We start from the raw sequence: 12,667 nt of genomic DNA, 5'->3' as shown, positions 1-12,667 counted from the left end.
CTCTCTTTCGTTTCCTTCTCTTACTTTTAGTATGGAGAGGTACTTGTAATTTTGGCATGCAGATGATAGCATATACGGGATGCTTTGATATAGAGCGTTCTCAAGGTTTGATGATCGTTGGATCGAAGAAAATGAGATTCGCCTTTCCTGCAAGCGAGGGTATCTTGTTACTTTTCTCGCTTGTTACTTTTCTCGCCATGAGCAATGAGCAACAAAAGAACGAGCAGATCTAGTAAAGCACACGCTGTGCGCTGTCAGGTGAAGGGTGCGATGATGCATGATATATATAGTTTGATACTGCTGATACTCGCAAGACATCTACCTATCTGCTTTGCGAGCAGCTCAATCGTACCCCTCCCACCTCCCAAACACATGTCTAAGCCTACTTGGAGAAAGCACATATGGTGAATCCGACTTGTCCAAATACTTGCCATATCGCGTATCAACGATATACGGCTGACCATCTGTGATGCGCTTGCCTTTTGTGGAATCTTTTATGTGGAGATTGAGGATGTACTCGCCATTACGCTCGTGGACTATTCGAATGCAGAAATAGAAAGTAAAAAGCGAGATTAGCATGTCTGTTTTCCGTCTGATCACCGAAAGGGTATAAAGCATATGAAAGAGGAAGAATGAATAAAATGGATGCTCACGCCCTTTCAGAGGTAACACCCTCACGTCATCCATCTTCAAATCCCTAGGTTCCTTACTCAAACCTTTCATCAAGTCTTTCTTCACAGTGCTCATCCTAAGCCATACCTCCCCTTGACCAGCTGGGAGAGATGACGACTTGACCCTGCATTGCTCGAGTTTCGTCACGATATTGAGTTTCTTGGTAAGACTCCATATTCCCATGGCTGCTCCTCCAAGGGCCCAATAGGGGGTTTGAAAGAATAAGAAATGCTTGAATGTACCCCATATTTTGCTGTCACACAAAGGATACACAGATTGTCAGCTATCGACGTGATTGATGAGATTTAGATACATGAGAAATGCAATGAAGGGACGATGGGACAAACCAGCTGGATCCGTCTGACTCACGTTCCAACCCCCGTCCCAGGCTTGGCATCCCAGAAAGTCTGATACCCCTCCTCAGGCGATGGGATCCAGAACCACTGGAATCCTATAAACGCAGCGAATCCCGCCCCGAGCAGACGGGAGAGCGGACTGAAATTTATGGGTTTCTCAAATATCGTTCGGGTTTCTACTATCATACCTGTACCCGTGCTCATGCTCGTGCCGTTTTCATGAGTGGTTTTGATGAATTTTGGGAGTTTGGCGGAAGGAGAAGGAGAGCAAGGGGTGTAGGACCATGATGATTCAAAGGCTTGCCATGCTCTTGAATGGGTTGAGGTGTAGGTTGGGATAGATGGTTTGGATGTTGATGGGACGGTATGGGAAGAGGAAGGAGTTCGGGTAGAAGGGGCGAACAGGGTCTCAGATATTGCTTTGCCTATCATGCATGCACGTAATGTACTTAGTACCTGTACTTTATGTTTGAATATACCGTAGGAACTGAGTAGAACGTCGGACATACCTTTACCTGTTGTCGAAGGCTCCTGCGCAGCTCTCCTCGAACAGGCATGTATAGTCCTTCTGAGGGCCGTCCGGCTGAGCTGAGTTCCAGCGGAGTAGGTATGGAGCATACTGGGAGCTTTTGTTGTATCCAACCCGTCACGTAACAAGGGGTTGCATCTGGAGATGCGAGCAGTGTTGACAGCAATCACAATAACCAGAACAATAACATTGCGAGTTTGGACATCTCGGAAACACGGGATATCCTCGGGTAAACCCTAACAACATCACACCAGGCGTCAAGAAACGCAATAAAATGTTTCATTGAGATTTGCTTTGCTAATTTGCTAATGCATGCAATATAAGTCAAATACGATAACATTACCCAAACTCTACAGCTCGTCGTCCAACCTCCTCGACTCCTCCAACATCTCATCTATAATCTCCTCATCGGTCTCATAATCTTCCACAATCTCCTCTATCCCCTCTGCATCACTGGCCTCCACTTCGCCTGCTTCGTCATGTGAAGAGGTAGTCGCAGCATTAGCATCAGAAGCTAGATCATCCACACTAGCTGCCAATGCTCCTACGCCTACTTCCTGGCCTTGCAGCTTGGCTGCGAAAGAGGCAATCTCTCGATCGTATAGATCCCATTCAGGGATTTGACGGGCTCTGACTAGTTTGGGTTCTTTCTGCGTGATGGTAGATTGTATCAGCTTACTCTGCCTTGGATACTCTTCTGATGAAGAAATCGTTGAAGCTGGATCGGACTTACTGTCAATGGATTCTGACAAAGATCGACTAGAATTATTGTTATGATCAGCTACCGGCTCCTGCTCCAGGGACAATCATAGAAGGATTAGCTGAACTCACTGGTCTTGGCACTAGCCAAACTCTCATCGCTACACCAGGTCTGACACCATAACCAATCCTGGTCCAGCGTGAATATCGGTATAGTATCTTGCATGGAATTGGGCAGATCTTGATCCAGATTGGCTAAAGAGTTGGGATCGGCAGAAAGAGCGTGGTACTGTCCTCGGAGTCGGTCCTAGAATCATCCCTCAGCTCTACTGCACGAACACTCCGAAGATTGCTAGCTTACCCCTGTAGCCAGTTGTCTGAATCGTTTGAGATCGACAACATAAAGCGCACTAAACCAATCTTTCAGCTTTTACATCTTTGGGAAAGTTCAGAAACGGACAACTGACCTAATATGATATGGTCTCCCCCTAAGTGCGTCCTTCCAATACCCAGTCTTCCAAAACCTGAATCCCTCCATCTCTGTCCTACTATCTCCCATAGGTGCATACCCATACACTCTACCATGTAGATCCACATCGACGAGCTCTTTCATGTCGGTTCGAACGATCTGATCAGCATCGACGAAGATTACCTTATCCAGGTCCATAGGGAATAAAACGTCTAGGAAGAGGATCTTATACCTATAACAAGCGTCATGAAGACTGGTCAGCTGACAGCACCTCATTGTGGATGGTCATACAGCTGCATGAAGTTGACTAACGCCCAGATTATTCGTTGTTTCTCAGTTTGAGCTCTCAACCAATGTGGCCATTTGTATGTCACAAATTCATATTGGAAGTTGTACTCTTCCGCCAATTTAGGTATGAATTCCTATACCAGGCACAATGTGAGCTTCTTCCCCAACATGTCACGAAACAACATGCAGCTCACGATGAAAGTGGGAGAAAGGAAGTTTTCCTATACTCATTCATCAGCTAGATACTATTTGTGCCGATTGGAAGAGCTGAAGCTTACGATAAACCAGAACTTCACGGAACTATCGGTATGCTTCATCACACTTAGAATCATGATTGAAGCGAATCTCTACATGAGAGACCATAGAATCAGCTGGATGAAACCTGATGAGCAAGAAGGTAGAGCTGATCTCACCTCGTATAGTAAACCAGAAGCGACCGTAAATATATTGATATCCGCATGTCGTGATTTCGGTTTAGTCGATAAAACCTCTGTAGAAAGTCCCACCATGGATTTCATCCTATCACCATAATTTATCAGCTAAGATCCTCTGGACACGGCTTGTTTGGGGGAGGCGAGGGGTCAAAAGGAGAGACAGGTGAAAGCACGTAGCTCACTTTGAGAACACAGCTCCTGCAAAAGATTCAGAGTCCTTCCTCTCCTCTTCAACCAACACATCTGCTTTCTCCATACCCGGTCGTCTAACGAATCTAGGCAAGATAGTGTTCCCCTCAAAACTATCCAGAATCACACTCGGCCCAGTGATATTGATATTCGCACTATCCCAACCCTCACTTCCTACACTTTCCAACTCAAATACTTCCCTACCCCTTCCTGGTCTGATGGAGAGATCGTACACTCCGGGAACAGCTTTGAATTGGAAGTATCCCAAATTAGCCATAACCTGAGTATCTGATGCTACTTCGAAATCATTGGTGGTGAGTTGAAGTTGAAGGCCTCGGGGTGGTGCATTGCTAGATTCTCTTGCGTGGCCCTCAATAAGCAGCTGTTTGAGAGTGAATGACATATGCACTGGAGAGTGGATATTCGATAAGACCAGATTATCCAGGTCGTACGGAGAAGTTTTGGGCGATACAATCCATGATGTTGGGGCGTCTAGACCGAGGGTATAGATTGGAGTCGAAGGAAGATTGAGAAAGGTCACACCAGGTGCAATTACGTTCCTATGGTAGAATAATCAGCACCTGCCAATAGCCTCAAAGAGTTCGATTTACCCGTCAACATCAAACGTGAGCTTCGAGGGAATCGAAGATCGGTAGAATCGTTTCAACTTTACCTGAAGGAAAGTCAGTGCGCGTTGTTCATGATGACAATATGAAAGGCCTGCACATACCTCAGAAAGGGAAGGTTGAGGCTCAAGATAAACCGTGATAGCAACATTGTCCATCTCAGACAAAGTCTAATCAGTTACGTCAGCTGATGTTATGGTTGACGAGCTGGCAGCCAAACATACCTGCAATATCGTGGACCATTTCTGTGCATTCTCAGATAATGGATCAACGATCACAGCTACATCTAAGATAGCTTTCTCGGAATCACCCAAAGTGAACGACCTGAATATCAGATGGTCAGCTTGCATCGCTTCGCGAAGAACGCGATAAAATAGCTCACAGAGTACCGTCGTCCAGCTTCTTGTACAGCCTTGCTCTAGCACTCTGAGTGGGTACAAAAATACCCTCAGCAGAATCAGGCTTGTACGCCGACGCAATTACCGAAGAAGAGACAGAAATAAGGTTTGACAAGGTTGATCTGCCGTGAAACAAGTCAGCTATCGATGTCGGATTTCATAGAAGAAGCTGACCCACCTATCGAAAACCGAAATATCGTCATACATAGTCTGTACGAGATCAATAACGGGTTTGACCCTCTTCCTATATTCGTACGCTTCGAGGGTATCGAAATCTTCCAGTATGAAATTCTGAGGAGTCAACGGGCCGACCAACTTCCGGAGCACAGAATGTCAGCTGAGCAGCGCTATGGGCATCTGCAAGAGTGTAGCTTACCCTTCCATTGACCAGCAGATGGGGTTTACCATCCCTCAAACCCAATTTCTTAGCAATCCCATTTCCAATCTTCCAAAACTCTGCTGCTGCAGCGATATCAATAGCTGATACTCCATCGAATGCAGCTTTTTGTATGGGATGATGATCGAAGTACCTCTTGGTATCTTCCTCGTTCAAGGTGAAGCAATTTTGACCGCTCGCATCCACATCGCCTGTCTCCTTAGCTTCTTGGATGTCCTCCTCACCGGAGGAAGGGATGACTAGCCGATCAACATTATCATTGCTCCGATTTAAACCTTTAATGACTTCGAGCAGATCGTTCGCAGTCGCTTGTGACAATAATGAGGATGCGTGTAATTGGTACAAAGCCGTTGAGAGCCTGTACTTTGGCCTTAGGACAGCCGGATCATCGATTGGTATATGGACAAAGCCTAATCGGCTAGCCCCATTCGGGTTCTGCAATAGCACTATGAGCTGTTGTTTGGTGGGGTCACGATCAATAAGCTTACCTGAACATGTTTCAATGCATCTTCCACGACTTTTTGACCTTCTTTTGTATCGAGATCACCCACAACCCACATAGTGACAGGCGTCACGCCTTCTCCGCCTGCGTCAATGGCCAATATTTCAGCTTCGAGACTCAAGTACAACGAACCCAAAAGCTGACATACCAGGATATACGAAATCATTCATCAACCTCTTCGTGATATCCCCTTCGAAGATGTCGAGCGAGTTGAAGACCCTCAATTTCCCCTCGCCTTGACCGGAGTTGATCAGCTTATTACGTCTCTTGGAAGTGGACGGTAGATCGTAGAAGAAGTTGGCCACGTCTTCGGGTTGTTCGCCTCGCATAAGCTATATCAGACAATAGTCAATTCCAGATAATGTACGACATGGCCTGAACGACTGACGTGTTCCTGTAAGAAAGCCAATTGACTCGCCATCTCCTGCTGAACTACCATTGGCCATTGCTATTCGGGGTAGCGTCAGCTGAAGCTTCCATTTGCCTGAAGGGCTAAGCTCACTCCGTTGACGATGGTATGTTTCCCGTTGACAAACAGGTGACCTAGCTTGGATTCTTCCTTGGTAGCCGTTAATCTAGTCATATACGCTGCGGTTTTCTCCAGATGCGGATCGAACAGCTCAGTCAAAAGGACTTCATCAAATGGTAAGCCAGTTTTAGTCGATGTGAACGAAAGCATGTCGTAGGCCTTTCGAACGCTATCCAAGGTCACGACGCCTGGAAGCTGAGGACTGTGGGGTGTTGAACTGACGAGCTACGGTAGTTCGATCAGTACAGCGTAGCGGAAATCACCCTTCAAAAGCAGCTCACATCAGCAAGGAAGTCCCTAGTCGATCCTCTGCCAAACGTTTTGACCACGTAATGGAAAATCTTAGCCATTTGAGCGGCTATACAAATTTCAGTTTGTATGCCTTATTCGTGCACGACAGCCGACTTACATATGTCTTCTTTCTCTGTGTCAAACATAGGTACCACACCGAACCTGATCGGTAGACCACGCTGGATCATCGGACTGATTGAGTTGGCGATGATATCAAGGGAAGAGACTTGAGCAAGATCAAATACGAAGACAAGGTTCCAAGTATTCTTTCGGACAGTGTGGAATTGGCCAGGATATAGTTGTCGGAGGAACTATCAATTAGGCGAAAGTCAGCATCCTATTTGGGCTGAAAAGTATAGGTAAACTTACTCCTCCAAGACTAGTCGGCCAATTCTTGTATCTGCGCAAAGCTGTCAGCTGATGATTCCAGACCCGTGCAGCACTAAGCTGACCTTTTGTCCTTTTCGATGTTATTCCAATACACAATAACATCCCCTCCTTCCACCCTATCACTGGAATCTACCGTGCCTTCGCCCGGCGAGTCTTCCACTTGAGCTTCGCCTATGACGGGATCGGCAATAAGATCAATAGCTTGTTTCGGCGTAAGACCGAGAGATGTGAGTGATAGGACGTGGTGTCTTTCTGCTCGGACTGCGCGAAGGAGCCTATGGAGATGTATTATCAGCATGAGACACTCATGTTTCTCGACGGAAAAGGAAAAGATCTTTTCCGGCTTGCAGCCGCACATAAGACCTTGTTGAATGATCGCACTCACCCATAGGCATCCAAGCCTTCAGTCCACCCTTTACCATTGATATAGATAGCTTCACTCGCTTCCCCTCTCCTCAAGATCGACTTCACTTTATCCCTAACCTCGTCTGTAACCTGAACTTGTCTAGCTAACGATGCGGAATACTTTGGGAAATCCTGTGATAGTTCTTTGAGCGCTTCTAGAGGGTTATCGGATGATTTGATGAGGGTTGAAGCTTTCAAGCCAAGATCTGTAATATACAAGACAACATGCATCAGTAACGACGCATTCCTCATTCTGCTGGTGATCAGGGGGATAACATTGTGATATCAACTTACCCCTAATCTCAGCAGGAGTCAAAGGCGTCGCCGAATCACTCCATGGATCTTTCCCCAAAACGTCATCGAATATCCCCTTTTCACTCTTCCCTTGCCCATTCGACTTATTCTGGTCTTGAGGGGAGCTCGAAGAGCCAGTAAGTCTATCGTCGACGACTAGATAATCCATCTTCTTCAATGCCATTTCGACACCCCAGCCACTCAGTGGTGTCTTCTTCCGCATCTCCGTGTCTGAAGCAGAAAGAGAGGAGGGAGGAAGGTAACGGACGATATAGTTGAAGTTTGGAAATTGGGATTCATGGTATGATAGGTAGTTTAGGAGGTCTGCTGAATTGGATGAATGGGGTTTGAAGTATAGTATGGCTGAGGACGAGGAGGAAGAGGGCGGTGAGGATTTGTGGTCGAACGGTAAGATTTCTGGTTGGGTATCCCTGTCACAGATGAACATCAGTATCATCGGACTGCCAAGGTGAGTTCCAGATGAGAAGTGATTTAAAGTGGGCAAGTAACTCACGAATGATGCAACCCCTCCTCAATACTCATCTCCATATCCCTCCTCAGCTCCTCCACCTCGCAAAACCCCTTTCCCCTCCACTCGGCCCACCCATCATCCCTACAATGTCCCACGCCCAGTTGACCCTCCCTAGGCCGAATGGCACTATCATACCATGAGAACTGAGCCTGTATCCTCGGAACGGCCGTATGAAGAGCCAAAGCAAGATCGAGCGTCGACTCGGAGCCTGGCAGAAGGGAGTAGGACGATATGAGGTTCTTGATTGATTCGAGGAGGGTTTGGTCGGAATGATATTCTTCCGAGGAGAGGTTGGGGAGGAGAGAGAGGAGGGGGAAGTAGGATGAAGGGGATTCGTCGTATACTGTTTCTCTTTTCGTCCAAGACATCAGCAGCTATTTCAGAGTGACCTAGCACCACTTTGCACGTAAGATAGCTAGAGAGTGAAGTAACTCACAGGATTTCCAGTAGTAATGGAGGTGCAGCCCAGCTAGTCTCTAGGAATATACTAATAGGTGGTGAATCTGCCAGTGCCACACTGCCTATATTCAGCAAATACCCCAACAGGGATATTAGACTGATTACAGCTCTCATTTTTGCCTAGCTTGAGTTGACGATGTCCTTTTGACTGGATGATTTATAGGCGAACAGTCAAGGAATGTTACTGTCTAACTTGACTTTCCTCCTCGTTACTCATGGTGGTCACCGAGTGACGCGAAGCAAAATAAGTCATGACGTGTCATCTCCTTGTCCAGTAAAGCGGGGATCACCGATAAGTACGAGAACAGCATAGGTTTGGCAATGGACATGAAAATGTCCATCGTGTCCATCGCCCTATGCTGAACTAGTCTCAGTAAGGCGGGACGTGATCGGTGCAAATGGAGAAACGCATAGATCCGGTAGACACGACGGGTAGACAGACAAGTCTGTGCGTTTCTTGTCCTCGATTGTCTACCTTCAGAACGGTAAGTGAAAGATCCACACGATGCATAGAAGATACTTCATACCGTATACAACATTCATATACATATGTATATGTTCAGACAAGAAACATGTGCCGATTCCTCATTATACATATTAGAAATTATTCATACTCTTCCAAAGCCTTTTGGGCTTCTTCCGCACTAATCTTCGCCACCTCTTCACCAGCCTCTTGGAATCCTGCGATTTGCAATACCCAACAAAAATCAGTACGCGTTTATACAAGTGCTGTGAAACCCAATAGGCAACTCACTCTTCCAGAAATCCTTATGTTTACCATTCTTCACCCGTTGCTCCAACTCCTCTACAATCTCGTTATAAGTCTCCACCTCCTCATAGACCAGCGCCGTGGACCTCATCTCCCGTAGACAATCCAATGCTAACGGATAGTTCTGATATGAGAAACTACTTTGTATGTTCTCGTCGACCACTAGACCCAGATCATTAATGGCTTTACGGAATATGTCCCCTTCTCCTTCTATCAGCGTCTTGAAGTCCTCCAAGGGAGTTTCGTTGGATATCAATCTACCAGATTTGGGTTTTGCTTTTATGGTAAGCGGCTCGATCTCCTCGTCGGATTCTATGAATCTCGGTTCGGTTTCATCTTTCACTTTCTTCTCTGGGGGTCTTTGGACTTTGGGCTTGGTAGCTTGAGATGAAGATTCAGCTTTGACTTGACTTGGGGCCGCAGTCTCGTCAAATAATTCGTCGATGTCGATACTATAGCACTTTCATCAGCTTTTCCATCCGCAGTTGAGGATATGGGTTTAAGCCAGCTGCTATGAGGACTTACAATCCCTCATCTTCCCTTAATCCCTCTTTCTGGACCTTTTTCCTAGTCCTAGGCGGTACTTTCTTGATATCCAGCGCATTTTTCAGCCTCTTTGTCAAATCTTCGCACTTCTCGACAATTTCAAAAGGGGTATCGAAAAATTTCGTTAATTCAGGATGCGGCGGACCTAAAGGATTGGCATCCAGATCCGCAGTGAGAGAAGCATGAAAGATAGCTTCTTTGATTCGATGTATAACTGGGTTATATGATCGCTCCGGATCGAACCATCGAGGCGTATCCACTTCATCATCTTCTTCTTCCGACATTGCTTCATCCTCATCTCCGTTTTCCTGTCTTTCTCGCTTGGCCTGTTCTTTGGCATATACATCCAGATCCATGGATTGAACCAAATCATCCATTAGATCACACTGCTCAGTTGTAGGTAACAAAGGATGTTCCTTGACTACCTTTCCTGTTGCAGTTTTGATTGTGGTCAAAGAGGGGAACCAGAAATTATGTTCATCTTCGGCGAAAGGCAGCTATCCCAGGTGTCTATGTCAGCTAATGACGCTTCGATATCTGATTGGCTAGCTTACTTTGACCCAATACATGAAATCCAGCCTTTTACCTTCACCGGGGAAGTCCATAGCAGGAAGACATAATCCAATCACAGGTTCAGCTTGATCCTTCAACACCCATCGTACAACCGCACACATCCCCCTCAATTCCATTCCCTCGACCAAAGCTGAGAACTGTATTTGGCCCTTTGGCGAGGTCAAATCAGGCCAAACAAATCGTACCTCTCCCATCAAAAGATGACGCTTGATCTAATAACAATTTTAGATTGTCAGCTTTTTGCCAGATGTTTTCGGAAGAAAGCATCGGCAAGCTTACCGCATCCTTTGGAAAGAAACCCAACACCTCCACTCCTTTTCTGGTATCCAAAGGCTCGAACGTATCAGCTTCCATAGGTACCCAGGTCGAACCGAATCTCCAAGCCTTCACCAGATCCTCCTTCTCCACGAATTCTTCTTCGACATCCTCATCTTGGTTTTGAGTAGCTTGCTGCGTAGCTTCCAGATACTCTGCATCCAGTCCTTGCGTACCGAGCTGACTTGATGGAGGAGCATTACTATCCACTTTCTTAAGTACATATGTACTATGATGTTTGACCTCAGCCGAAATCATAGATGCGAAATCCTCCATTTTGGGCGGTTCACCGGTTTGAGAGAATGACTGAGATTGGTTGATCAAGCTCGACATCAATTGATTCGAGCTTTGTCTCTGGGATCCTAAGGATGGTCTGACAGGCATTTGAAGCTCCATGGCGGGTTTCCAGGCTTTCGATAACGTCGGTGGACGAGCTTTCATAGTCGCTTTGGAGTATTTGATAGGGATGGTTATAGCTTGTTCTGGATCTACTTCGGAGGAGCCGATATGTAAGTCTATACCTGAGACTGTGCCATTTACTACCGCAGCTTTGGGTAACCTAGATTCTTCCAGTGAATCATCGAACAATTCGAGAGTAGGTAACATCTCTTCAGATTCGGTGGTCTTGGATATTCGCTCGTGCAGCATGGAAACGAATGTTCGCCAGAATTTTTCGGACAGTCGCTATGATCCAAGTCAGCTATGTCGATTAGGAACTCTCCTTCTACGCAGCTCACCTTGTTCCGTGATTTCGACTTGTCTACAGCTTCATCCAGAGGCTGAAAGTCGATTCCTCTATGTCAGATGTGATGAGCCAAGGTGACTGGGAATTGCAGGTCCGATAACTCACACTACCGATAACCTTACACCAAGATCATCGAATCTACCCATAGCTTCTTCATACTCATCTTGTCTAAACGCACTTTCACCTGTACGAAAGTCAGCTGTATACCTGAAGATATGAAACGGTGGACAGCTTACCATCAGTGATCAAAACCACCTCCAAAGCCCAACTTTTCGTATGCTTATGCGTATGTATCATATCCAGCGCGACCATCAGAGCAGACACAGCTTCACGTTATTGTCAGCTAATCGTCCACATAATGACACAGGCTGTGGGGTAGCTTACGATTTCCCTCGTACTCCCCAACATCCAAGTTCATCACCACCTCAACAGTTTTGGGCTTGGCCGTCTGGATAGCTACATCGCAAGATACGTTTGCATATGGCGGATCTTCATCTTCTGGATTTTGTTCTACGAACGCTCGATTGGCTTGGTTATTGGTTTCTAAGCGATGACTGGGGAATCAGTCATCGCTCTACCACACAAATCGTCTAGCTGATGTCAAGAGATATTCAGAGAAGTGATACTCACTTCCTCCATAACTCAGTATACCAACAGCTTCCGTTTTTCTACCACTTGATATCTATGAAAATCTCATATCAGCTTCATCGAGTCTGATATGCTAGTAGCTGTTGTACACACCTTCGGCTCACACCTCCGAGCTACAAACTCCTTGACCAGATCCAATTTCGGTACTTTCGTTTCTCCTCCCGGATCAGCTTTGCCCTCGCCCATAGAAGGTGATACGTCTATCGCGAAGACAGAGAGGGTATACCCCGCTCTATCTGAAGGCATGATTTAAGTATGCTTCAGGTGCTCGTCGGGACGAGGAGAATGAGCAATGAGAAATTGTAAACAACGATTGTCCTTCTTGTAATGTTTTGGACTTGGTCCACCCCGGTTGACGTAACTTGTTGTTGCGTTGAGGTGGAGATCGGTCATTCTCCGCGTGGGATATCAGGCGATCTGTGCCAAGATGCTGCCACGTGATACAGACATGTTAAACCTAAAGATGACGTGTGAATGGTATGGTGCTCTACCGAACAATCAAATCAATCAACGAGCTAAGCGGTGCACGGTGCACTGATCCATCCTCTTCACCGCTTCACCGTTCAATATTACAGATCTACCACATATATAAATAACATAACTCAACCCAAA

At 46.2% G+C, this 12,667-nt stretch overlaps 3 protein-coding genes across 3 annotated transcripts; all 3 read right to left on the bottom strand.

Annotated features, from left to right (window-relative positions):
- Positions 1-342: 342 nt before the first annotated feature.
- I302_105290 (uncharacterized protein) lies at positions 343-1,646 on the bottom strand (the record flags this gene model as incomplete). The annotated part of the gene is made up of 4 exons (XM_019195156.1): positions 343-536; positions 654-925; positions 1,042-1,453; positions 1,538-1,646. The coding sequence occupies 4 exons, from the start codon at positions 1,644-1,646 to the stop codon at positions 343-345; spliced, it is 987 nt and encodes a 328-aa protein (XP_019042869.1).
- A 261-nt stretch (positions 1,647-1,907) lies between these two features.
- I302_105289 (uncharacterized protein) lies at positions 1,908-8,573 on the bottom strand (the record flags this gene model as incomplete). Its single annotated transcript, XM_019195155.1, has 28 exons — positions 1,908-2,207; positions 2,291-2,316; positions 2,389-2,563; positions 2,618-2,666; positions 2,724-2,957; positions 3,038-3,147; positions 3,208-3,234; positions 3,292-3,360; positions 3,427-3,532; positions 3,630-4,196; positions 4,248-4,309; positions 4,367-4,432; positions 4,487-4,586; positions 4,645-4,782; positions 4,839-4,975; positions 5,037-5,492; positions 5,546-5,643; positions 5,708-5,891; positions 5,948-6,007; positions 6,062-6,313; positions 6,370-6,446; positions 6,498-6,690; positions 6,749-6,779; positions 6,832-7,044; positions 7,155-7,380; positions 7,469-7,899; positions 7,983-8,351; positions 8,437-8,573. The coding sequence occupies 28 exons, from the start codon at positions 8,571-8,573 to the stop codon at positions 1,908-1,910; spliced, it is 4,893 nt and encodes a 1,630-aa protein (XP_019042868.1).
- A 490-nt stretch (positions 8,574-9,063) lies between these two features.
- On the bottom strand, positions 9,064-12,301 carry I302_105288 (uncharacterized protein; the record flags this gene model as incomplete). Its single annotated transcript, XM_065870058.1, has 11 exons — positions 9,064-9,140; positions 9,214-9,680; positions 9,754-10,271; positions 10,329-10,559; positions 10,627-11,346; positions 11,400-11,457; positions 11,513-11,591; positions 11,644-11,733; positions 11,792-11,950; positions 12,038-12,089; positions 12,149-12,301. The coding sequence occupies 11 exons, from the start codon at positions 12,299-12,301 to the stop codon at positions 9,064-9,066; spliced, it is 2,604 nt and encodes an 867-aa protein (XP_065726130.1).
- Positions 12,302-12,667: the final 366 nt, after the last annotated feature.

Source organism: Kwoniella bestiolae, chromosome 3 (genome assembly GCF_000512585.2).
Source record: "Kwoniella bestiolae CBS 10118 chromosome 3, complete sequence".
In the NCBI taxonomy this organism is placed as follows: domain Eukaryota; kingdom Fungi; phylum Basidiomycota; class Tremellomycetes; order Tremellales; family Cryptococcaceae; genus Kwoniella; species Kwoniella bestiolae.
This window is presented reverse-complemented; position numbering and strand designations above follow the sequence as displayed.